A 24,285-nucleotide genomic window follows, 5' to 3' on the forward strand; every position below is an offset into this window, starting at 1 on the left:
ACAGGGTTTTGCTATATTGGCCAGGCTGGTCTCAAATTCTCGGCCTCAGTGATCCTCCCTCTCTGGCCTCCCAAAGTTCTGGGATTGCAGGCATGAGCCACTGCGCCTGGCCCATTTGTGTGATTTTAAATTGAAGAAAAGGAAATAAACTTTTTTTACCAGTTAAGAAATATATCAATTAACATTTTGTCAGCTACATAGCATTTCCTCTGTGGATTACCACAGGTTTTTTTTTTTTTTTAATTTTTAAAAATCTCCTTTTTTTTTGCATTAACTTTTTAAAAAATAGAGATGAGGTCTCACTCTTTAGCACTGAAACGGCTTGAGCCCGGCACAGTGGCTCATGCCTGTAATCCCAGCACTTTGGGAGGCCGAGGTGGGTGGTTCACGAGGTCAGGAGTTCAAGACCAGCCTGGCCAACATAGTGAAACCCCGTCTCTACTAAAAGTACAAAAAATAAATAAAATTAGCCAGGCGTAGTGGCAAGCGCCTGTAGTCCCAGCTATTTGGGAAGCTGAGGCACAGTGGCCGGTGCCTGTAATCCCAGCTACTTGGGAGGCTGGGGCAGGAGAATCGCTGGAACCCGGAGGCAGAGGTTGCAGTGAGCCGAGATTGTGCCACTGCACACCAGCCCCTGAGACAGAGTGAGACTCCGTCTCAAAAAAAAAAAAAAAGAAAAAAAAGAAATGCTTTGATTGTGTTTTGATGTGTAAATAATATTGTGGTGAACATTCTTTTTTTTTTTTTTTTTTTTTTTTTTGAGACGGAGTCTTTCTCTGTCCCCCAGGCTGGAGTGCAGTGGCGCGATCTCGGCTCACCGCAACCTCCACCTCCTGGGTTCACGCCATTCTCCTGCCTCAGCCTCCCGAGTAGCTGGGAATACAGGCGCCCGCCAACACGCCCGGCTAATTTTTTGTGTTTTTAGTAGAGACGGGGTTTCACCGTGTTAGCCAGGATGGTCTCGATCTCCTGACCTCGTGATCGGCCCACCTCAGCCTCCCAAAGTGCTGGGATTACAGGCTTGAGCCACCGCGCCCGGCTTGAACATTCTTATTCAAACATCTTAGTCCATTATCTCTATTTTCTTATGGTAAAATTATTTAATGCAGAATTTCTGTGTCTAAGGATATATAATTTTAAGATTTTTTAGCCAGGCGCGGTGGCTTACGCCTGTAATCCCAGCACTTTGGGAGGCCGAGGCGGGCGGATCATGAGGTCAGGAGATCAAGACCATCCTGGCTAACACGGTGAAACCCCGTCTCTACTAAAAAATAAAAAAAATTAGCCGGGCGTGGTGGCAGGCGCCTGTAGTCCCAGCTACTCAGGAGGCTGAGGCAGAGGAGAATGGCCTGAACCCGGGAGGCAGAGCTTGCAGTGAGCCAAGATCGCGCCACTGCACTCCATCCTGGGTGACAGAGCAAGACTCTGTCTAAAAAAAAAAAAAAATTAAGATTTTTGATACATATTTCTGCTTTTTATTCCCTTTTCTAAAACTTGCAGTTTTGCTCTACCTTTAGAAAAACAATGCCAGCATCAAGCAAATTGTGAAGGCCCAAACCTTCTCTGCTCTTTATTTTGTATTATTTACTTATTCTTAACAGACAGGATTTAGCTCTGTTGCCCAGGATGGAGTGCAGTGGTGCGATCATAGCTCACTATAACCTCAAACTCCTGGGCTCAAGTGATCCTCTTGCCTCAGCCTCCAGAGTAGCTGGGGCCACAGGTGCATGACAACATGCCCAGCTAATTTTAAAATTTTTTGTAGAGATAAGGGCTTGTTTTGTTTTCAGTGCTGGTCTCTTGAACTCCTGGGGTCAAGCAGGCCTCCGGACTTGACCTCCCCAGGTGCTGGGATTACAGGTGCCTTCTCTTCTCTTTATCACATAAAAACCATTCTCTGAAAGTAAGCTGATAAATTAATTCTCACAGAAAGGTGAAGCAGGGAAGATGCTCACTGCGTGAAGCTGGGAGCAGCATCGGTCCTGCCCAGTGCTGTGCATGGGTGACTTGATTGCATGAGACTTTGGGCCGAGAGGGGCTTTATTCATACTTGCTAGCAGAAGGAGTAGATGCAGTGCCCTGCTGGGTTGGCATAAGTCATAGGAAGTAACTTGATGAAGGGCGAATGACTTTCTCATTATGCAATTTCAGCCCACTGAGAGGAAATAAGGAGATATATATTTTGGGTGAGGTGAGGACAATGCACCTTTTTTTTCTATTTCTGGAATCTCATTTCATGGATTATTAACTACTCTGCCTACTAATAAAGAGAGGTTAGTGGGGAAAATAGTCTTTGAAATCTCAAACTTAAGCATTCCACTCTCTGACCATAATATCCTCTGGCCTGCTTACCAAAAAGCTTAAATTCCAAATATTCCTCTCTCATCGGGACTACCAGTTTACTGAGCATCATTCATCAAATGTTCCCATTCTTCTTACCCAGCCTTAGACTCCAAGGTCCAACACTATAATCACTTCTTTGAGAACCACCCTTGGCCAGGCACAGTGACTCATACCTAAAATCCCAGCACTTTGGGAGGCCGAGGTGGGCAGATCACTTGAGATCAGGAGTTCGAGGCCAGCCTGGCCAACAGGCGAAACCCCATGTCTTCTAAAAAAATACAAAGATTAGCTGGTTTTGGTGACGTGCGCCTGTAGTCCAGCTACTTGGGAGGTTGAGGCACAAAAATTGCTTGAACCCCGGAGGTGGAGGTTGCAATGAGCCAAGATCCTGCCACTGCACTCCAGCCTGGGTGACAGAGCAAGACTCTGTCTCAAAAAAACAAAAAGACACTTCTCAAAAGAAGACATTTATGCAGCCAAAAAACATATGAAAAAATGCTCATCATCACTGGCCATCAGAGAAATGCAAATCAAAACCACAGTGAGATACCATCTCACACCAGTTAGAATGGCGATCATTAAAAAGTCAGGAAACAACAGGTGCTGGAGAGGATGTGGAGAAATAGGAACATTTTGACACTGTTGGTGGGACTGTAAACTAGTTCAACCATTGTGGAAGTCAGTGTGGCGATTCCTCAGGGAGCTAGAACTAGAAATACCATTTGACCCAGCCATCCCATTACTGGGTATATACCCAAAGGACTATAAATCATGCTGCTAGAAAGACACATGCACACGTATGTTTATTGCGGCACTATTCACAATAGCAAAGAGTTGGAAACAACCCAAATGTCCAACAACGATAGACTGGATTAAGAAAATGTGGCACATATACACCATGGAATACTATGCAGCCATAAAAAATGATGCGTTCATGTCCTTTGTAGGGACATGGATGAAGCTGGAAACCATCATTCTCAGTAAACTATCGCAAGGACAAAAAACCAAACACCGCATGTTCTCACTCATAGGTGGGAACTGAACAATGAGAACTCATGGACACAGGAAGGGGAACATCACACTCCGGGGACTGTTGTGGGGTGGGGGGAGGGGGGAAGGACAGCATTAGGAGATATACCTAATGCTAAATGACGAGTTAATGGGTGCAGCAAAACAACATGGCACATGGATACATATGTAACAAACCTGCACATTGTGCACATGTACCCTAAAACCTAAAGTATAATAAAAACAAAAACAAAAACAAAAAAAAACAAAAACAAACAAAAAAATAAAGTAGTTGGGGATTCTCATTTAAAAAAAACAAAAAACAAAAAACAAAAAGAAAGAACCACCCCTGACTTTGTTCCTTTGTTCTCTCTCCATTTGTTTACCTACCTGACACAGCCCCGTCCTTCAGCATAACCAAACTTGTGCAAATGGATGTTGCAGCTAATTGCACAATGGTGCCACTAGTGTGAAACATAGATTTCGAATGGACCCTGGCACTTCCTGGAAACCTCTCACATCCCCCTGCTCTCTAAGATAGTTATATCATGCCTTTTCCTCTCTCCACTTACCTCATTTTCCATCTTCCTCTTAATTATTCACTCTCAACTGATGACATGGCCTCATAATTCCTTAAGAATATGGAAACAGAAAGGAACGTCATCGTCATCTCACCATTAACCACCTGTATCTGTGCTCATATTCTTGCCTCCTGTCCTATGAAGGTAGAGGGCAAGGGTCCTCATCCAAGCACAGATGAACCCCCGCCTGTCCTCTGAATGTCACCCTTTCTTGTCTCCTAAGATCTGTCTGCATTGTCCCCTCCTCCCTTTTCCTTGGTCAGTCTCATCAGCATCTTCTAATCTATCACCTGTCATCCTAAAGTCCCCCACCCTACACTGAGTTCCCTTCAGCTACCATCTCATTTCTTTACTCCCCAGTCAAAAAAAACTACTTGAAATCATTATCCATGCTCTGTGTCCCATTTTTTCCTTCCTTTCTTTCTTTCTTTCTTTCTTTCTTTCTTTCTTTCTTTCTTTCTTTCTTTTCTTTTCTTTTCTTTTTTTTTTTTGAGATGGAGTTTTGCTCTTGTTGCCCAGGCTGGAGTGCAATGGTGCGATCTCGGCTCACTGCAACCTCTGTGTCCTGGGTTCAAGTGATTCTCCTGCCTCAGCCTCCCAAGTAGCTGGGGTTACAGGCGCTCGCCACCACAGCCGGCTAATTTTTGTATTTTTAGTAGAGATGGGATTTTGCCATGTTGGCCAGACAGGGTCGCGAACTCCTGACCTCAGGTGACCCACTCACCTCGGCCTCCCAAAGTGCTGGGATTACAAGCATGAGCCACCACACCCAGCCTTGTGTCCATTTTTTTCGACCTCCATTTTCTTTCAAATTCACTCCAAGGCCTCTGTCACAAAAACTAAACTCTATGACAACTTCATCCTCACTGGACACAGCTGACCATTCTGTCTGGGGGACACACGCTCTTCTCTTTCACCTCCCTGACACTCCCTGGTCCTTCTTCTGCCTCCCAAGTTTCTTCTTCTCAGTTGTCTTTGCTGGTTCCTGTCCTCTTCTAGAACTCTAAATGTTGGCCTGCACCAGGGCTCTCTTTTCCTTCCTTCCTTCTTTCCAGAAGGGGTCCTCCCTTGGAAACCCATGGATTTCAGGAGCGTCTGTAGTCCAATGACTCTTAAATCTCCATCTCTCCCATGATCTCTCCCCTGAACCACAGACTTACTTATCCAGCTTCTTTCTTGCCATATCCATTTGTAGGTCTAACAGGTGTCTCAAAATTAACATGCCCAACATGGGAAGCTTGATTTTCCTCCAAAACTCTTTCTCCCCATTTTTTCATATCTCAAGTAGTGGTGCCCAGCCCCTTCCAGCCGATAGGCTAAAAGTCTCCAGGTTATCCGTGACTCTTCCTTCTCTCCCTCATTCCCTATATCCAGTGCATCCACAGAACTTTATCCTGAAGTTATATCTCGAATCTGTCAGCCTCTTTGCATCTCTACTGCTAGCTTTAGTCTAAGCTGTCCTCAATTTTATCCTGAACAGTGGAAGAGCAACTTGACCCTTTCCCCTTTCATTTTTGTCCTTCTTCAATCCATTCGCCAACTAAATACCCAGAATGATCTTTTTTTTTTTTTTTCGAGACAGAGTCTTACTGTGTCCCCCAGGCTGGAGTGCAGTGGTGCAATCTTGGCTCACTGCAAGCTCCGCCTCCCAGGTTCATGCCATTCTCCTGCCTCAGCCTCCTGAGTAGCTGGGACTACAGGCACCTGCCACCATGCCCGGCTAATTTTTTGTATTTTTAGTAGAGACGGGGTTTCACCATGTTAGCCAGGATGGTCTCGATCTCCTGACCTTGTGAACCGCCCCAAAGTGCTGGGATTACAGGTGTGAGCCACCGCGCCCGGCCCAGAGTGATCTTTTAAAAAAGTTGTTGAATTCATGTTCCTCTGCTTAAAACCCTCCAGTGGATTCCCACTGGATTTAGAATAAAGTCAAAATCCCTTACCTCACTCTACGTGGCCCCACATGAGTTGACCCCTGCTTCCCTTTCTGACCTTGTACCTATGTTCCAGGCATACTGACCGACTTGCTGTTATTCAAACATGCGAAGGGCAGATATGCCCCTGGGCCTTTGCACTTGCTGCACCCTCTGCCTGGATCATCCTACCTAAGCCAGTTCAAGCCTACCATTCATCATCTGTACCATTCATCGTCTCTACCATTCATCATCTCTACCACCCATTGTCGGGTCACATCTTCGCAGCTCTTCACTCTATTCAACACAGTGTCCTACTCTTGGTAGGCACTTAATAATTTTTTTTTTTTTTTTTTTTGAGACAAGGTTTCCCTCTGTCACCCAGGCTGGAGTGCAGTGGCACAATCTTGGCTCATTGTAACCTCCGCCTCCTGGATTCAAGCGATTCTCCTGCCTCAGCTTCCCAAGTAGCTGGGACTATAGGCACATGCCACCACACCTGGCTACTTTTTTTTTTTTTTTTGATTTTTAGTAGAGACAGGGTTTCATCATGTTGTCCAGACTGGTCTTGAACTCTTGACCTCAGGTGATCCACCCACCTCCAGCCTCCCAAAGTACTAGGATTACAAGTGTGAGCCACCTCGCCCAGCCAAAAAATATTTTTTGAAGAAATAATTGATGCTATGCAATGAAGCCTGTTTGTTGGTTGACTCATGATTTAATTATTTTCCAGTAAAGAATATGTTTGGCTCAGGTGTGGTGGCTCACACCTATAATCTCAGCACTTTGGGAAGGCAAGGTGGAAGGATTGCTTGAGGCCAGGAGTTCAAGACTGGCTTGGGGAACATAGCAAGACCCTGTCTCTACAAAAATAAGAAAAGAAAAAATTACCTGTGCATGGAGGTGCATGCTTGTAGTCCCAGCTACTCTGGAGGCTAAGACAGGAGGATTTCTCAAGCCCAGGAGTTTGAGGCTGCAGTGAGCTATGATTACGCCACTGCACTCCAGCCTGGGTGACAGAGAAAAAGCCTGACTTATTTTTATTTTTATTTTTTCTCGAAGTCAGGGAATAAAAACCCTGTTTCAAAAAAATAAATAAATAAAAGCATATTCTTGGGCATCTATCCAAAACTGAAGCAGGACTAAAGTTGAGAGGAACAGGAATAGAGTTACAAATAGCATGTTGACATCACTTCATAGCCAGCTGTTTTAAATGCTCCTTTTGAGATAGTTCCTGACACTGTAATAAAATGATAATCTAGCCACTATCCCCTAATCCATCCACCTCCCACAGTTGACAGGGTAGACCTCTGATACCCCTGCCAAAGTAGCACTCTTCTGACCCACTGAAGTCCAACTTTGTGAAGAGTGGGCAAGAATGAAGGGCAGATTGGTCCCGTACCATCCATTAAATTTAAAAAAATTAATTCATATATATTTCAGTGTAGGATTTCTATTTGTTATTTTCCAAATTCATTTAGCTTTTTCCCCCTAATAATATACTGTTCCTGCCCTATAGGTTATATTTCTTCCTTCAATATTTTAAACACGATTATTTTTGGGAGCTAAGCTATGAGGACACAAAGGCAGAAGAATGACATAATGGACTTTGGGGACTCCAGAGGAGTCCACGAGTTAATGGATCATTCCCATTCATTAACTCTAGTTCTTGGATGGGAATGATCTCTTTTGTGATTCTTCCTTGTGCTGCTTCCTTTCCCAGATGGTTTTAAATTTTTACCTATGAGCTCATCTGTAGTAGGTATTTTCCACCAATTTTCTCTCAGGAGCCACATTCCTCAGGTTGTATGGTTACAAGAAGTTACAGGAGGAGCTGGTCAGCTGGCTGAGGCTTCTCAGGACTGGTTGTCCAGTTAGAATGTTCTGGTCTCAGTTTCACAGATAGGACAATTCCTTGGCTTTATACAGGGAACTCTCCTCACACAGGTTTGTGGCTTCATCATTTTTTTTTCTTTTTTTTTTTTTGAGACGGAGTCTCACTCTGTCGCCCAGGCTGGAGTGCAGTGGTGCTGTCTCGGCTCACTGCAAGCTCCGCTTCCTGGGTTCATGCCATTCTCCTGCCTCAGCCTCCTGAGCAGCTGGGACTACAGGCGCCCGCCACCACACCCGGCTAATTTGTGTGTGTGTGTGTGTTTTTTTAATAGAGACAGCGTTTCACCGTGTTAGCCAGGATGGTCTTGATCTCCTGACCTTGTGATCCGCCTGCCTCGGCCTCCCAAAGTCCTGGGATTACAGACATGAGCCACCGCGCCTGGCCAGCTTCACCTTTTGACATGAGTGAACACTATGTATTTGATCTATGATCATTTGATGTATGAATAAGACCCCAGCTCCACACTCCTGAAGTTTGAGTTCCAACACCTTCTTTATCCATTCACTTTTACACTTGCACACTACTTTGCCTTTGAGTTCACTGTTCATTTCTATCCCCAATTTTTTTCATTCAATAGATATTTATTAAATGCTTACTAATGTGCCAGGCATGATTCTAAGCCCTAGACAATCAGCAGTGAAGTAAATAATGTCTTTTCCCTGAACAATTATACATTCAAAAGGATTCTCTTTCTCCTTCCACGCTCTAAATGTACTAAAGACAGTCCTGTTATATTTGATCTTGCATGGTTGTGTGTTTGGAGCATGTGGGTTTGTGGGGGTCCTATGACGGAGTTAGCTCAATCTGCAGTAATACCCAGAGGTCACCCCTCTCTTACATGTGGCCCTGCGAAGTATGCTCCTGGCATATCTTAAAGACTGTGAAAATATTTCTATCCAGAGGCAGCTGGGTATAATTAACTGTTAAGAAAATGAAGTCTGGAGCCTAAATGCCTAGGCTCAAATCCCAGACCACTTACTAGCTGTGTGGTCTTGGACAAAAGGAACCCTCTTCGTTCCTCAGATTCCTCATGTGGAAAAGCAGCCCAATAATAGTATCTCCCCTACATGCTTATAGAAAGGATTCAGTGAGTAAAGGGCTTAGGACAGGAGCTGGCACATTATAAGTACTTACGAATAGAGGCAGCGTAAACACCAATGACCCAGTGCCAATCACAAGGCTCTAGGACTAGCAGGTGTTGGAGAGGTGTTTCTTGTTGCTGTATTTCTTGTATTTGGTTTCTGCTACCTGCACACCTTGTGGGTCAGGACCTGCTGGTGAGATGGCCCATCACAGCGGTCCACCAGCCTTGCTGGGCTGAGTTGTAAGCTGGAGCAAGGTGGGGGGCCCGAAAACCAAACCAAGTTCAAACCAGGAGAATGTCGGAAGTCTCCATGGGGACTGTGTTAGTTTGCTGGTGCTGCCACATAACGAAGGATCACAGAGTACGTGGCTTAAGCAACAGACACGTGTTACCTTATGGTTCTGGAGCTGGAAGTCTGAGATCAAGGTGTTCGTGGGGTTGGCTTCTCCCGGGGCCTCCCTCCTCGGTTTGCACATGGCCACATTTTCCCTGCTTCTCCACGTGGTCTTCCCTTTGAGTCTGTGTCCTAAACTCCTCACAAGGACAGCAGTCATTTTGGGTTAGAGCTCACTCCACTGACCTCATTGTAACTCAATTACCTCCTTAAAGACATAACCTCCAAACACAGTCACATATTAAGGTACTGGGAGTTAGGGCTTCAACATATGAATTTTGAAGGACACAATTCAGCCCGTAATAAGGACAGAATGAGTTTGGCCAATGCCTCCTTTGTCTGGGAGTAGATATTGAAGCTCACACCTGTGTATACCTGTCTGCTCTGGGGATGCCTTCATGGTACCGAGGGATTTTTTTTTTTTTTTTGGAGATGGAGTTTTGCTCTTGTCTCCAAGGCTGGAGTGCAGTGGCGTGATCTCGGCTCACCACAACCTCTGCCTCCCAGGTTCAAGCGAGTCTCCTGCCTCAGCCTCTCGAATAACTGGGACTACAGTTGCATGCACCACGCCTGGCTAATTTTTGTATTTTTAGTAGAGATGTGGTTTCACCATGTTGGCCAGGCTGGTCTGGAACTCCTGACCTCAAGTGATCTGCCTGCCTTGGCCTCCCAAAGTGCTGGGATTATAGGTGTGAGCCACTGAGCCCAGCCGGCAGAGGGATTTCTTTAACATAAATACTTTTCCCTTCAGTCTTGAAACTGGCTCATCAAGTTTCACCTCCTGCTCATCAAAACACCCTCCTGCTCATCAAAACACAGATTAAATGCTTCTGTGTCCACAAAACCTTTTCTGATTCCTGTAATCCACCTTCCCCTGTACCCTAACCTCACCGCACAGCAAGCATCGCACTCTCCTTGAACTCACAGGATAGCATGCTGTCTGTCTCTTCCCTATGAACACGTTGCTTATATTGTGGTTATTCACATTCTGGTACTGCTAACACATCAGTTAGCAGTAAACATCCTGAGGGCGAATCTCCATCTGATTCATCTTTGTTTTCTCACAGACATTGCTCAGTAAACATTTGTGGAAGGAATAAGTGAATGATAACAATAGCAGCAAAACTGGCATATATTTTACACCTAAAGTCAACTATTGAGGAGTTCCCCAAATCCATGATCAATACTTGACTAATTTTAAGACATAATGTGCTTAGCAGAATTTTTGTCAGCTCCCCAGAGTAAATGCTTCAAGGCCAGGCATAGTGAGGCACACCTGTAATCTCAGCACTTTCAAGATCAAGGCAGGTGAATCACCTGAGCCCAGGAGTTCGAGATTAATCTGGGCAACACAGCAAAACCCTATCTCTACAAAAAATACAAAAATTAGGCAGGTGTAGTGGCGTGCACCTGTAGTCCCAGCTACTCGGGAGGCTGAGTTGGGAGGATCAATTGAGCCCAGGAGTTCAAGGCTGCAGTGAGCCGTAATTGCGCCACTGCACTCCAGCCTGGGTGACACAGGGAGACCCCGTCTCAAAACAACAACAACAACACCCCCCACCTCACAAAAGAGAAAAACAACAAAAATGTTAATGCTTCAAAAGCCTGCCTTGTGGGGCAGAGGAGGCGGGTGACTAATGCATACCTTTATACAGGCCGATGAATACCTCCGGCAAAAGAAAATATCATGCTCTAAGGGTGTGTAATTTTCAAGGACGCATGCAAGTGGTCCATAGAAGAAGTGAATTGAATTATTATTTATTTATTTATTTATTTTGCAGGGACTGGCCTAATCTCTACAAAAAGTACTTTAAAGGCTATAAAAATAAACGCTTTCTGATTTTTTTCCCTTTTCATTTTAAAGGGAGTTCCCAGAATTTGACTCTTGTTTTGAATGATGTCTTTGTAACAAACTTCCTGTGTTGACAAAGGACACACTGAATTTCTGTTACTGTGGCTACCATAGAAATGAGAGCAGTTCCAATCCTCTCGCTGCATTAAGGCCTTTATACAATTTCTTTCAAGTTTTCTAATTTTTATTATGTTTGTAGCTCTGTAATATACAACCGTAAAACAAGATAATATTACTATAACAATAATACACAACTGTATCTCTATATATCTCTATATAATACACAAATAATACAGTAACAATACTTTACAACAATATCTCTACAGCATACCACTATAATAAACATTTGAAGTGACATGTGGGGTTTTTTTTTTTTTTGAGACGGAGTCTCGCTCTGTCGCCTAGGCTGGAGTGCAGTGGCGCAATGTCGGCTCACTGCAAGCTCCTCCTCCCGGGTTCACGCCATTCTCCTGCCTCAGCCTCTCCCAGTAGTTGGGACTACAGGCGCCCGCCACCATGCCCGGCTAATTTTTTGTATTTTTTAGTAGAGACAGGGTTTCACCGTGGTCTCGATCTCCTGACCTCATGATCCACCCGCCTCGGCCTCCCAAAGTGCTGGGATTACAAGCGTGAGCCACCGCGCCCGGCCAGGTTTTTTTTTTTTTTTTTAACTTCCCCTAGCCTTTGGACTTATTTTGCTTTAAATTATTTATCAACAAAGGTCTGAATACTTAATAACCTCTGCCTTATGGTGATACATTTCCTCATTATTTTAGTTTTGTATTATTAAAGTAGAGTGAAAATGAGACAAATTGTCTCTGAACCTTAGCTATGCAGGAGATCAGTCTGCTTCTACTTCATAAAAGTTGTTCAAATGTCACTGACAGGTTCTAGTAGAACCAGGGACATCAAAGTGTCTATTTAAAAGCTAAAGTGATTTTAGCATGACCATATTTTAAAATGCAAATGAATTTTTTCTATTACTCTAGCTAAAATGGCTTCTCATTATCATTATGTTTTTATATTTTTATGTTTTCTTTGAGAAGGAATCTCGCTCTGTTGCCTAGGCTGGAGTGCAGTGGCGCAATCTCAGCTCACTGCAACCTCCACCTCCTAGGTTCAAGCGATTCTCCTGCCTCAGCCTCCCGAGCAGCTGGGATTACGGGCGTGTGCCACCATACCCAGCTGATTTTTGTATTTTTAGTAGAAATAGAGTTTCACCATGTTAGCCAGGCTGGTCTCAAACTCCTGACCTCAGGTGATCCACCCGCCTCAGCCTCCCAAAGTGCTGGGATTACAGGCGTTAGCCACCGGGCCTGGCCTATATTTTTACTTACAACTTTTCTTTTTTTTTTGCTGCCTTGTATTTAAAGGCAACAACCTTCTTTTACACAGCGTTAGAAATGCTCAACCACTTTTTGAAATGTTAACAACCATAATGCAGCCCAGATAAGAAACAAAATTAAGAGCCTCAAGGAATATAAAATTGAGAAACATTCCAACTAAAAACGCTTAAACAAAATAGTCTCGTTCTTTATAGATATGAAGTTTATGTGTAGGAGCCAGTACACATTTCCTGCCTCTTCTCCCTCACTTCCTGGCCCCCGGCACCACAGAGCAACTGTCCTGCCACACTTGAGTGAGATGGAAAAAACCAATTCCTCACCCCAGTTCACTTCCATGACTTCCAGCAGTGTCTGTTCAGAGGTCAAAGCTGTTGGTGATTTTCCACTTGTGCTGGACATAAACCTGGCAAAAAGGCAGGAATTTTAGGGACAGAGGGCTTTCTACCAAGGCAGGTCAGAAGGGCCTGGGAGAATAGGGCCTGACCCACACCAAGTAAATATTTGTTGAATGAATGAATGAATGGAAGAAATGATATCTTATGGTTTGTCTTTTTTGGAGACAGAGTCTTGCTGTTGCCCTGCCTGGAGAGTGGTGGCACGATCGTGGCTCCCTGCAGCCTCGAGCTCCTGGGCTCAAGCATCTGCCCATCTCAGCCTCCCAAGTAGCTAGGACTACAGTCATGTACCACCATGCTCAGCTAATTTATTTTTATTTTTTGTTTTTGGTAGAGATGGGGACTCTCTGTGTTGCCCAGGCTGGTCTCAAATTCCTGGCCTCCCAAAGTGCTGGGATTATAGGTGTGAGCCACCGTGCCCAGGCAATGCCCCGTGTTTTTAATAGAATGACGTAGAGGTAATTGTTTTTTCCTTCAGTTTTGAGACGAAGACAAGGAATTGGTTTCATTTTCATTATTTTTTCATCTGTACTTCAATGCTGCTGAAACTTTCACCTGAGAGAAGGATCTCAGATTTCTTGATTCTGCCCCAGCAATGAGTTGCTTCTCATCTTTCTCTGCACAGTCTTCACTTTCATAAAGCCAAATGCCTCCTGGCAATTCAGCTCCTGGTTTTGAGTATAAGGAAGACACACGCTTCTTGTGAAATTCTGGAGAATGTGTCCAGACTGCGTGGGAAGCTTATGAACCAGAGGTGCCTGTACTGACAGAAGCCTGTGAGCAAAGAGGGTTCTGAGAACTGGTTAGCTCTTTCCAGCAGGGAATATTAAGCTGTAAAGAACAAGGAAACTGAGGGAGCATTCATATATATACTGCAGTTGGCATGGGGGTCTCCTTGGAGAGGGTTCCTGTGGGCAACTACGGGTGCATTCAGTAGGGGATATTTAGATAACTAAGATCAGCCCTGGAACAACCGAAATAGAGTCAACGTAATAAAACACTCTCTGATTCGGGGACACGTCCCCTCATCTCTGAAAGGAAGCACTTTGCTTCAGTTTGGCCCAGCAATGTAACACCTTTTCTCCTGGCTTAGAACCAGCTCTTAGCAAGCAGAGTGGGTGGCTTTTGTGTGATACCATGGGCACTAGTAATGCCTCAGGCTGAAGTCCCAGCCAGATAGGTTATGCACTTAAACTTTTAAAACCAGAAACGAGAGGAAAGAAACCACAGAAGGAAACTGTAGAAACTCAAGACCAGGGGAGGGGAGCACTACCTTCATAATTTATTCATAACAGTGCCTATTTTGCTCCCAAAGTGTTTTAAATTAAACTTAGTTGTATATCATTTTTTCAGAATGTAAATATTTGTCCTCAGAAGTGGGTAGCAGGGAGTATGGACTGTCTGAGTAACCACAGTGTGTGTGTGAGCTTTGTGACAAGTCTACTATGCCTTCTTGATGCTGGGCTACAATTAAAGTATGTTCTAAAAAAAGTAAAAAATGCACTTAGATGTTAGTAAGTATGAGCTAAGTAATTTTGGAAACTTTCGTGTGCATTTTAGAGATTGAGATTTTCATTTACATATATCAGTTGATTCTTCAGAAGCAATTTAAATAACTTAAGACTGTTTTTTAAACGTAATTTTATCTCTAAAGCCCAAGGTAGAGGTCAAAATGCAAATATTTGAAGCTGTGATGTGATGGTCACTATGTATCCAGCTTGTGATCCTCCATATAACTGATGTATTAGTATTTTATCTAAACATCTTTCTGTGGGTAAATGAAGCAGGCCCACAGAACAGAACTAATGAACACTTGAGACCGTGCCAGTGTGTTCATTTAAAGTGTGCTGCACCTTGTTCTGACACACGATTTGTTGTAGATATTTGATCCTCTTGAGGCTTGCTTTTAAGCTCTGTTAGGGTGGGGCCAGAGGAGTTTTTAATCTAGGATTAATTTCTCACCTTAGTGGTGCCCCATTATGGAGGTGAGAAACTTCTGAGGACTCTACACGAGGCCCACGTATTACAAAGTCTTTTCATTCCAGCTGGTGGAAACGGACTCTGTTTCCAGCCCACGTGAGCTCCAAGAATTGTTTGGCCTGAGGCTTTCCAGATTTCTTTCTCCCGTGCATTCGCTGAATAGTACTCAGCCAAACAGCATGTGCAGCCTCCAGCACCCTGTCTTCGTGCAACTCTCCTCTCTCTATTATTCTTTCTGCTACGTTTTAGACAACCCAGACTCCTTGAACCTCAATCTCTATCCCCTCAATTCAATGAGACTGACAGGTTCCCTCTGCTGAATTGCAGCCTGAGCACTCTGTCTAGGCAAGAAGAAGCTGGAGCAATCATAGGGGTCTCATCACTTTTTCTTCTTCTCTCAGGCATCCTGGGCCTGCACATCTGCTGGCCAATGCCCGAAACAGTTATTTTTCCATATATTTTGCCTGTTTCTCTAGTTGTTCATGGTGGGAGGACAATTTCCATAACAGTAATCCTTTGTGGGCAGACAGAGAAGTCCCGTCTAGCATAGTTTTACGTTTGCTTCCCTGAGGCCCCAGACCTCGACCATTTTTATGGGAATTCTTGGCTTGAGATTGTTACCATGTGGTGCTGTAAATTTGCACCCCACAAACATGCAGTACTGGTTTGAGGAATCCATTAAATTTTCTTCTATCCAGAACCGCCCCCAGGCAGATGGAAAGCTTCTGTATAGCTTCTCTATGTCAGTTGGTGATATTTTTACTATTCCCATTTTTGTTTTGACTAAGCCACTCTTTGTGCATCTCAGATTTGTGCAGGGATCTTGGTACCAACTCACTACCTTGAACAACCCAGGTCTACATCTCTCATTCTGGCATGGGTATTAAAACTCCAGCCCCAGCTCTTAGAGGCTATATCTAGGCAACATTAGTATTTCCGCATTATGTAGGCTGTGCATATTTGATTTTCATGTACTTGAAATGTCTTAGCCTAGTGACTAAGTCCAGTTTTTTTTTTTTTTTGACAGAGTATCACTCTGTCTTCCAGGCTGGAGTGCAGTGGTGCAATCCCAGCTCACTGCAGCCTTGACCTCCCAGGCTCAAGCGATCCTCCTGCTTCAGCCTCCCGAGTAGCTGGAACTACAGGCTCATGCCACCACCCCCAGCTAATTTTGGATCTTTTGTAGAGATGGGTTTTCACTATGTTCTCCAGGTTAGTCTGAAACTCCTGGGCTCGAGTGATCCTCCTGCCTGGGCTTCCCAAAGTGCTGGGATTACAGGTGTAAGCCACTGCACCCAGCTTCCAGCTTTGCGATTCCAATGTAAAATGTTTAATTGACTGTTCATCTTACTAAGTTTATATACAATATGAGAATATTTGTGAAAACTCCAAATTTTCTGTATTTATATACTTACTTTAGTAGATAAAGTTATTTAAGTTCTTGAGACAGTTTTGTTTAAGTCAGACAATAGTAGTCCTTAAAGTGGAGAGAAAATGTATTAATTTATAAATAAAGCTTAACAAATTAAAGGGAATTAAGTTATGCCATAAAAAGCAGCCTTAAACTTAATGTTCTTCAATGGTTAGATTTTTAAACGGAAAAATAATGTTTTAAAGTTGAACTTCAAGAATTTAGGAAGATCTAGGTTTTAAAATGTGTCCCTTGACTATTATATATATATATATATTTATATTTATATATTATATATATTTATTTATATATTTTATATATATATTTATATATATATATATATTTTTTTTTTGAGATGGAGTTTCGCTCTTGTTGCCCAGGCGGGAGTGCAATGGCGAGATCTTGGCTCACCACAACCTCCGCCTCCAGGGTTCAAGCAATTCTCCTGCCTCAGCCTCCTGAGTAGCTGGGATTACAGGCATGTGCCACCGCACCCGGCTAGTTTTGTATTTTTAGTAGAGATGGAGTTTCTCCATGTTGGCCAGGCTGGTCTCAAACTCCCGACCTCAGGTGATCCGCCTGCCTCAGCCTCCCAAAGTGCTGGGATTACAGGCATGGGCCACCGCACCCAGCCTATATATTAATTTTATAAAACTAAAGTAAACTCTGAATGGTCCTTTTTGTGTTCCAAGTTGATCCTTTAAGTACCACTACTTCACATTTACCAGGTCACAGGTTCATAAATTTTTATGTGTTACAAAGTACCTTCGGCATCATTAAAGTGATGGATCTATAGTTTCAGTTATATTTTCCCCTGTAGAAATAGCAGCTTTTTACCTAAGCTATTAAATCTTGAGGTCACTGGTTTAGTTTGGTCATAATAATGGCTGAAATAATTCTTACAGCTGTTTTATTGAGAAATCCCAGCGTATGGAGCTCTGAACACAAAAGCCATCTCCCCACCTCACTGCTGCTGTGTCCTATCATGCCCCTCTGCTGGGTGCAGGGGTCTTAGGGCACACTTCGATTTCATACATTTTTGCACAATTTCAGAATTTGGAATACACTGTTTTAAAATTTTGTTTCCACCTGATTCAACACCCTTCTTGCTTTCTCCCCAGTCTGGGCTCCAGCTAGTGGAAATTAGGGAAGGGGTGGGAGGTGCTGCTTGCAGAAACCTCACCTCTCTGATACTGGGAACTCTGTTGCCGGCTCTTTGAGGGGTGTGTTGGGGGCTTTTCGGAGAGTGTTAGGGGCCTCTCGCTTGTACAGCCCTTGGCCCTTGGCATGGGAGGTCTGCCGCCGCTTGAACCCTTCCTGCCCCCACCCCCACCCCGCCACCCTCCCATCTTTAGCTCCCCAGCAGGTGTCCACCCACTGACAGTTCCCTTCTGGGTTGGCTTGTTCAGATGTAGCCCTCTTACTGAGGCAGACAGAACTGCAGACTGCTCATGGCCAGCCACCTTCCATGGGGTCCACTTGGCCCTTGGGAAGCTCATCTCCTTGCCATATCTGGGAGTGAGAACACAGCATCTGGCTCCTGCCTGGTGTTCAGTGTCACAACAGCAGCATCCAGCACTTGTCTGGACAAGTGGATTGGCCACAGTCAGATGAGAAGCAGTTTCCAGCCTTAAACTTGTAAAGGAGAGGGTGTGTAGGAACCCCTGCCAACTGTATAAGGAAATTTCTTGCCCCATCTGCTACCTTTGGCAGGAGAAAAAGGGGAAAAAATTGTTTTTATGAGATGGTCTTGTTCTGTTGCCCAGGCTGGAGTGCAGTGGCACCATCATGGCTCACTGCAGGCTTGACCTCCCAGGCTCAAATGATCCTCCCACCTCAGCTTCCCAAGTAGCTGTGACTATAGGTGGGCACCACCACACCCAGCTGATTTTTAAAATTTGTTGTAGAGAGGGGTCTCGCTATGTTGCCCAGGCTGGTCTTGAACTCCTAGACTCAAGCAATCCTCCTGCCTCAGCCTTCCAAAGTGCTGGGATTACAGGTGTGAGCTACCGCACCCAACAGAAAAAACTTCACCATGACGATTTTCCTAGAATGGTGTGTGTTGTGTGTGTGTGTGTGTGTGTGTGGTGCTGGGGTTGGGGAGGACAAAACTTTCTAAAACAGCTGCTGCTGGGATGCTGACCCTCGGCAAACCCCTCAGGGAGTGGCAAATTCCACAGCTGGCAGTTCTCTGAGCTTAGAATGAGGCTTCTTTTGTACCTTTTATTCTTAGCTGTGGGCCCTTAGTCTCCAATTCTGGCAGGAGGCACCTCACACCATCTTATCACATGTAATTGTCACATTACATTCAATTGCCTTGTGTATCTTATTAATGGAATGGGCTTGATTGTGTGGTAAGCCACCAGATGTGCAGTGGCAGTGTAATTTCACACCCCTGAACCTGGTTGAGCTCAAACGACTTATCTGAACATGTTGCAAGGTACTGCTTTCACCAAAAGGAATTTAAATCAGAAGATGTGGCACAAGACTCATTGAGAAAGAAGCACCAAGAAGCCACCCAACCTAGCAGCAAAACAGCAGGAATTTGAGAAACAGTGTCGGGGAAGAGGACAGATGTGAAAACTGTTTATTCATACAGAGGAGGTTCCAAGCCACAAGGCGCCCGTCGAAAAGCACATCACTTCTGTAACAACACACGAGACATGGCCGTGGCTTCACAGCTGCAGCAAATCCCAGCTCGCCCCACAACACATTCGTCTGCCCTCTGACCATCATTCAATGTCCCTCCAACTTTATTCAAGTCTTCTCCTTAAAACTGTTTCCTAATCTTCATGCTATGAATGGTATTTTCTTAACACATAATTTTGTAGATAAAGAAAAACAGTTAAAGTGTCATTAGTTGCTGCTTTTTATGAGTGAAAGATCTGACATTATTTTCTCCTCTAGCCAGAAAATAATAGGGAGGAGAAAGCATGAAGACGTCTCATCCTTAACCCAAACCATTCACACCCAAGTAGTACAGGCCAGCTGGCTCTCCTCGCACCTCCGGTCACTTTGCCTTCTTGCCGCCTTTCAGGGACTCCAAGGCGGCCATCCTCGCCTCCTCCTCTGGGATGAACACGCTGACGGTGAAGTCGCTGGTCTCTGAGCCATACTTATTCTTCACAACCAGCCCGTATTTGCCCGAGTCAGCAGTGCTCACGCCGTTGATGGTGAAGTATGCGGTCTTCCCGGCCTCGAACCTGAGGTTGCAGTGGTCGTCTGAGGCCAGGGCCTTCTCGTTCTTCAACCACGAGACCTCCGGAGGTGGGTCTCCCCACACGTTGCAAGTGAGATTAAGGGCCTGCAAGACAGATTTTATGGGAGAGAAGAAGATAAATTAGATATAATAGACGCACTGTCAATAATCTTGCCGGCTGATGGCTTGGCATGACCAAAGGGAGGATAAGTAAAAGCCTCCCGGACCAGGGTTTAAAGTAGTTATGTGTATGCACCTGTGTGAGTTACAGTTTGAAATAACATCTGAGGGGATCTCTTCAAGGCCTTTATATGCTCCTCAAGGCCTTTATATGCTTTCTGGCTTCTGAAATGCTTATTATCAAAAACACACGAAAGAGTTTATGTCTATTCCCCATTTTCACTTTCTCTTTCATAAACATATAGATGCCTTTTGCTCTATTGTGGCATTTTGGGTTCTGTCTCGGTAGAGGAATCTCCTTGCTGTAATTGCCACCTGCTCACTTTTGCATTTCATTTGCGTCAAAGAGCCGGGCAGCAGAATCATGGCAGCTGCTTCAGATAATGTTACTAATTTTCAAATTCCATCACCCTTATTTTACTTCTCTCCTTAAACCCCATCCAATCTGCTGCACTTGCAGTGGTACCCTACCAAAACGTATTCCTAAAGAAAATATTCCCATCTGTGCCGAAACCTTATTCTAAAAGATCGATATTCTAGAAATATATGTAGATACAAGGTCTACGGTTTTACTTTACCTTACTTTTTTAAATGAAAAAGATTTATATAATTGTAAATTCACATGCAGTTGTAAGAAATAATAAAGAGATCATAAGAAATAATAAAGAGATCATAAGAAATAATAAAGAGATCTGGTATGCTGTCTACCCAGCTTCCCCAGTGGTAACATTTTACAAAACTATAGTAGAATGTCATAACCAGTATATTGACACTGATGCAATCCACTGACCTTATTTAGATTTCTCTAATTTTACTGGTGCTTATTTGTGTTTGTGTGTGTTTCATTCTATTCAATTTACAGAATATTTTCATCATCACAAGAACCCTCTGTGTTGTCCTTTTATAACCACACCCACCTCTCTCCTCCAACTTCCAACCTCTGTTCCTAATCTCTGGCAACCACGCATCTGTTTTCCATTTCTAAAATTTTGTCAGGTCAAAGATATTATATACATATAATCATGCACTATATAATCTTTCAGAATAACGTTTGTAAATCAGCATAATTACTTCCAGATTCATCCAAGGTGCTGCATGTATCGATAGTTTATCCCTTGTTATTGCTGAATAGAATGTCATACTATGTTTATGCCCGTAAGGGTCATCTGAGCTTTTTCCAGTTTTAACTATGATGCACTAAGTTGCTATGAACATTTGTGTACAGGTTTTTATGTGAGCATAAGTTGTCATTTCTCTGGGATAAATGCCCAGGGATACAATTGCTGGAATGTATGATAAATGCATGTTTCATTTTTTATTTATATTTTTTAATTAAAAAAATAGAGAATAGAGATGGGGTCTCATTATGTTGACCAGGCTGGTCTTGAACTCCTGGTCTCAAGCAATCTTCCCATTGTGGCCTCCCAAAGTGCTGGGATTACAGGCATGAGCCACCACACCCAGCCCATGTTTTCTTTTTTTTTTTTTTTCCAGAAATTGCCAAACGGTTTTTCTGAGTGGCTATACAATTTTGGCTTACATTCCCACCAGATTATACAAGTGATTCAGTTTCTCCACAGCCTCCCCACCATTTGTTGTTGTACACCAGCCCACCCAGCTACTATTCTTTATTACAGCAATTCTGATAGGTGTGGTGTGATGTTTCATTGTGGTTTTAATGTTCACTTGCCTGGTGGTTAATGATATTGAATTTACTTCACATTTTAAAATTCCATTCTTGTATTTTTCTCTTACTAAAATCCAGATGTGATAAGGAAGGAACTAGAGCTTACAATGTACAGAGAAAGAACACTCGTCTACATATCTTTCTAAAGGGTCTTGCATGATTATTTGTTACCCCTTTTGCAGATATATCATTTAAAATTGGATGGATTAAAAAATGTTTTTCTCCCATCACTAATTAATCTTTCTTACTGAATTATCCTACAAATACATTTCAGTCAAAAAAAGAGGAGTCCAATTATTATCCTTAAACTTAATGAGCAGATTAGGTATGTGCTTTTGGAAACTGTGATTACTTGTAGTTAAAGCTTTTAACAAAATCAAACAAAAAGTCCCAAATGCTCCCTGACAGTCTAGTGGTTAGGAAAAAAAAATGCAAAAAAGAAAAAACAAAACTCCCAAACACCTTAGGCGTCATAGAAAACTCTTATCCACACTTCAGATTTGAGTTCTGCATTACAAAGTACTTTCATGTACATTCTCTTTCTTAATTCTCAGTACGACCTAGAGAGTTGTATAGTTTTAACCTTATTAGGTGAGGAAAATGGAAAAGAGAGCTGAAGAACAAAAGAACCCCTGCAGTGGTTGAGCTTAAAGTCAACTGTGATCATATTTTCCAACCCCGAGGAAATGCAGTTGAATGAAACCTGCCTCCTGCTAAAGCATTTCCACATGTCTTGCTTTGTTACCTGAACTCCAATCACCCACTGTGTGTCTTCACTGCCCTTTGAAGTGGAAAATTTGTTCCACTACAAATATCTCTACCCCTAGGACTGGTATGTTAAACTTGTTTTAATTTATTTTCCATTTATTTTTTGTAGACGGTGTCTCACTGTGTCGTCCAGGCTGAAGTGAAGTGGTATGATGTCATGACTCACTGCAGCTTTGACCTCCTGGGCTCAGGCGATCCTCCCATCTCAGCCTCCAGAGTAGCTAAGACTACAGGTATGCACCACCATACCCAGCTGACTTTTAAACACTGTTTTGTAGAGACGGGGTCTCATTATGTTGTCCAGGCTAGTTTGAACTCCTGGGCATAAGCAATCCTCCTGCCTTGGCCTCCCAAAGTGCTGGTTTATAGGCATGAGATACTGCACCCAGTGGCTGTAAACTTTTTAATGAAACATAAAGATAAAAAAAGCGAATCCAGGTAGAAATTATGTTGGTTCGCTCAGACTGTATCTTGTTAAATGAAAGTAAGGAAGGCCTTCTTTGGCATCTTTATCTTACAGGGGCTCTTCGGAAAATGCACAGTACTTGTTGGGGACAAGTTTCAGTGATTTACCTGATACCAAATTTACAACGTTGTAATCTCTTGGAGAGATTATTATAGTGACAGGTTACATCAGTTTAAAACCAAATGGAAAGAAACCAGAGGTGCATGTTCTTTGCGTGTGTGTGTGTGTGTGTGTGTGTGTGTGTGTGTGTGTGTGTATGACATGATGTCTGTCACCCAGGCTGGAGTGATCTTGGCTCACTGCAACCTCCACCTCCTGGGATCAAGCAGTCCTCCCACTCAGACTCCCGAGTGGCTGGGACTGCAGGTGTGCACCACTACACCTGGCTAATTTTTCTATTTTTTGTAGAGATGGGGTTTCACCGTGTTGCCCAGGCTGGTCTCAAACTCCTGGGCTCAAGTGATCTGCGCGCCTTGGCCTCCCAAAGTGCTGAGATTACATGCATGAGCCACTGCGCCCGGCCTAGGGGCACATGTTCTCAGGAGCCCCTGGAGTTCTGTCACAGGGGAAAAAAATTAATAAAAAAAGAAAGAAGCCCATTTTCAACAGAACTAGAGCCTATAGAAATTTCCATATTCCACTCTGTTAGGGGTAATTTCTTTCTTCAATTTTATTTGTCATAGAGTTAACACAGAACATGTTCAGTTTCCCATAATTTTAAAGGGTGACTCTTGAAAGATACTAAGTGGTCTACATATGTCTATTAGAGACAAACTTTTATCCCGATGCTTGACCTATAAAACGTTAAGATGATTGGAAAACCGACTGATTTTTTTTGAGATGGCGTCTCACTCTGTTGCCTGGGCTAGAGTGCAGTGGCATGATCTTGGCTCACTGTAACCTCCACCTCCCAGGTTCAAGCAACTCTCCTGCCTCAGCCTACCAAATAGCTGGGATTACACGCACCTGCCACCACACCCAGCTAATTTTTGTATTTTTAATAGAGACGGGGTTTCACCAGGTTGGTCAGGCTGGTTTTGAACTCCTGACCTCAGGTGATCTGCCCGCTTCGGCCTCCCAAAGTGTTGGGATTACAGGCATGAGCCACTGCACCCGGCCAGAAAACCGACTGATTTTTAACTTTGTGTTTGGTTACTCTGGTCAAGTATAAGCAGCTATGGAATAAGATGAAGGTGGTGGGCTGCTAAGTGTATCTTAAAAGAAGGAACAAAGTCTAGGGTGCTGGAACTTGTTCGTAGTGCAGAAGGAGCAGGCACAGGCAGGCTCCATCCATGCTTACCTTCCCCTCCTGGATGGTGACCACGTCTGGGAGACCTCCCAACACCCGGGCACGATCTGCAAGCATAGGCATTTTGGGTTAATCACTGCAATGGCAAGGCCAGTGGTCATATTCACAAAACCACCCAGGAAGCTACATTTCCAATTTAGTTTCCTTCTCCTGATAGTTCTTTTGTACAGTTTTCAACATACAAAAGAAGAAAATGATCCAGGGATTCAGGATTTTTTTTTTTTTTTTTGAGACAGAGTCTCACTCTGTCACCCAGGCTGGAGTGCAATGGCGCGATCTCGGCTCACTGCGACCTCTGCCCACTGGGTTCAAGCAATTCTCCTGCCTCAGCCTCCCGAGTAGCTGGGATTATAGGCGCCTGCCACGGTGTCCAGCTAATTTTTGTATTTTTAGTAGAGACGGGGTTTCACCATGTTGGCCAGGCTTGTCTTGAACTCCTGACCTCAAGTGATCTGCCCACCTCTGCCTCACAAAT

The 24,285-nt window shown here is 43.8% G+C and overlaps 1 protein-coding gene across 2 annotated transcripts in view; it reads right to left on the minus strand.

Annotated features, from left to right (window-relative positions):
- Positions 1-18,759: 18,759 nt before the first annotated feature.
- Positions 18,760-24,285, minus strand: part of MYOM1 (myomesin 1) — a 152,268-nt gene continuing 146,742 nt past the window's right edge. For both annotated transcript variants that reach the window (XM_058438577.1, XM_032152705.2), the window contains 2 exons: positions 23,802-23,857; positions 18,760-19,505 (listed from right to left, as the gene is read on the minus strand). In XM_058438577.1, the coding sequence (XP_058294560.1) occupies positions 19,212-19,505; positions 23,802-23,857 (350 nt within the window). In that variant the 3' untranslated portion in view covers positions 18,760-19,211. The remainder of the gene's footprint in view (positions 19,506-23,801; positions 23,858-24,285) is intronic.

The sequence above is a fragment of the Hylobates moloch genome, unplaced genomic scaffold (genome assembly GCF_009828535.3).
Source record: "Hylobates moloch isolate HMO894 unplaced genomic scaffold, HMol_V3 SCAFFOLD_5, whole genome shotgun sequence".
Classification (NCBI taxonomy): domain Eukaryota; kingdom Metazoa; phylum Chordata; class Mammalia; order Primates; family Hylobatidae; genus Hylobates; species Hylobates moloch.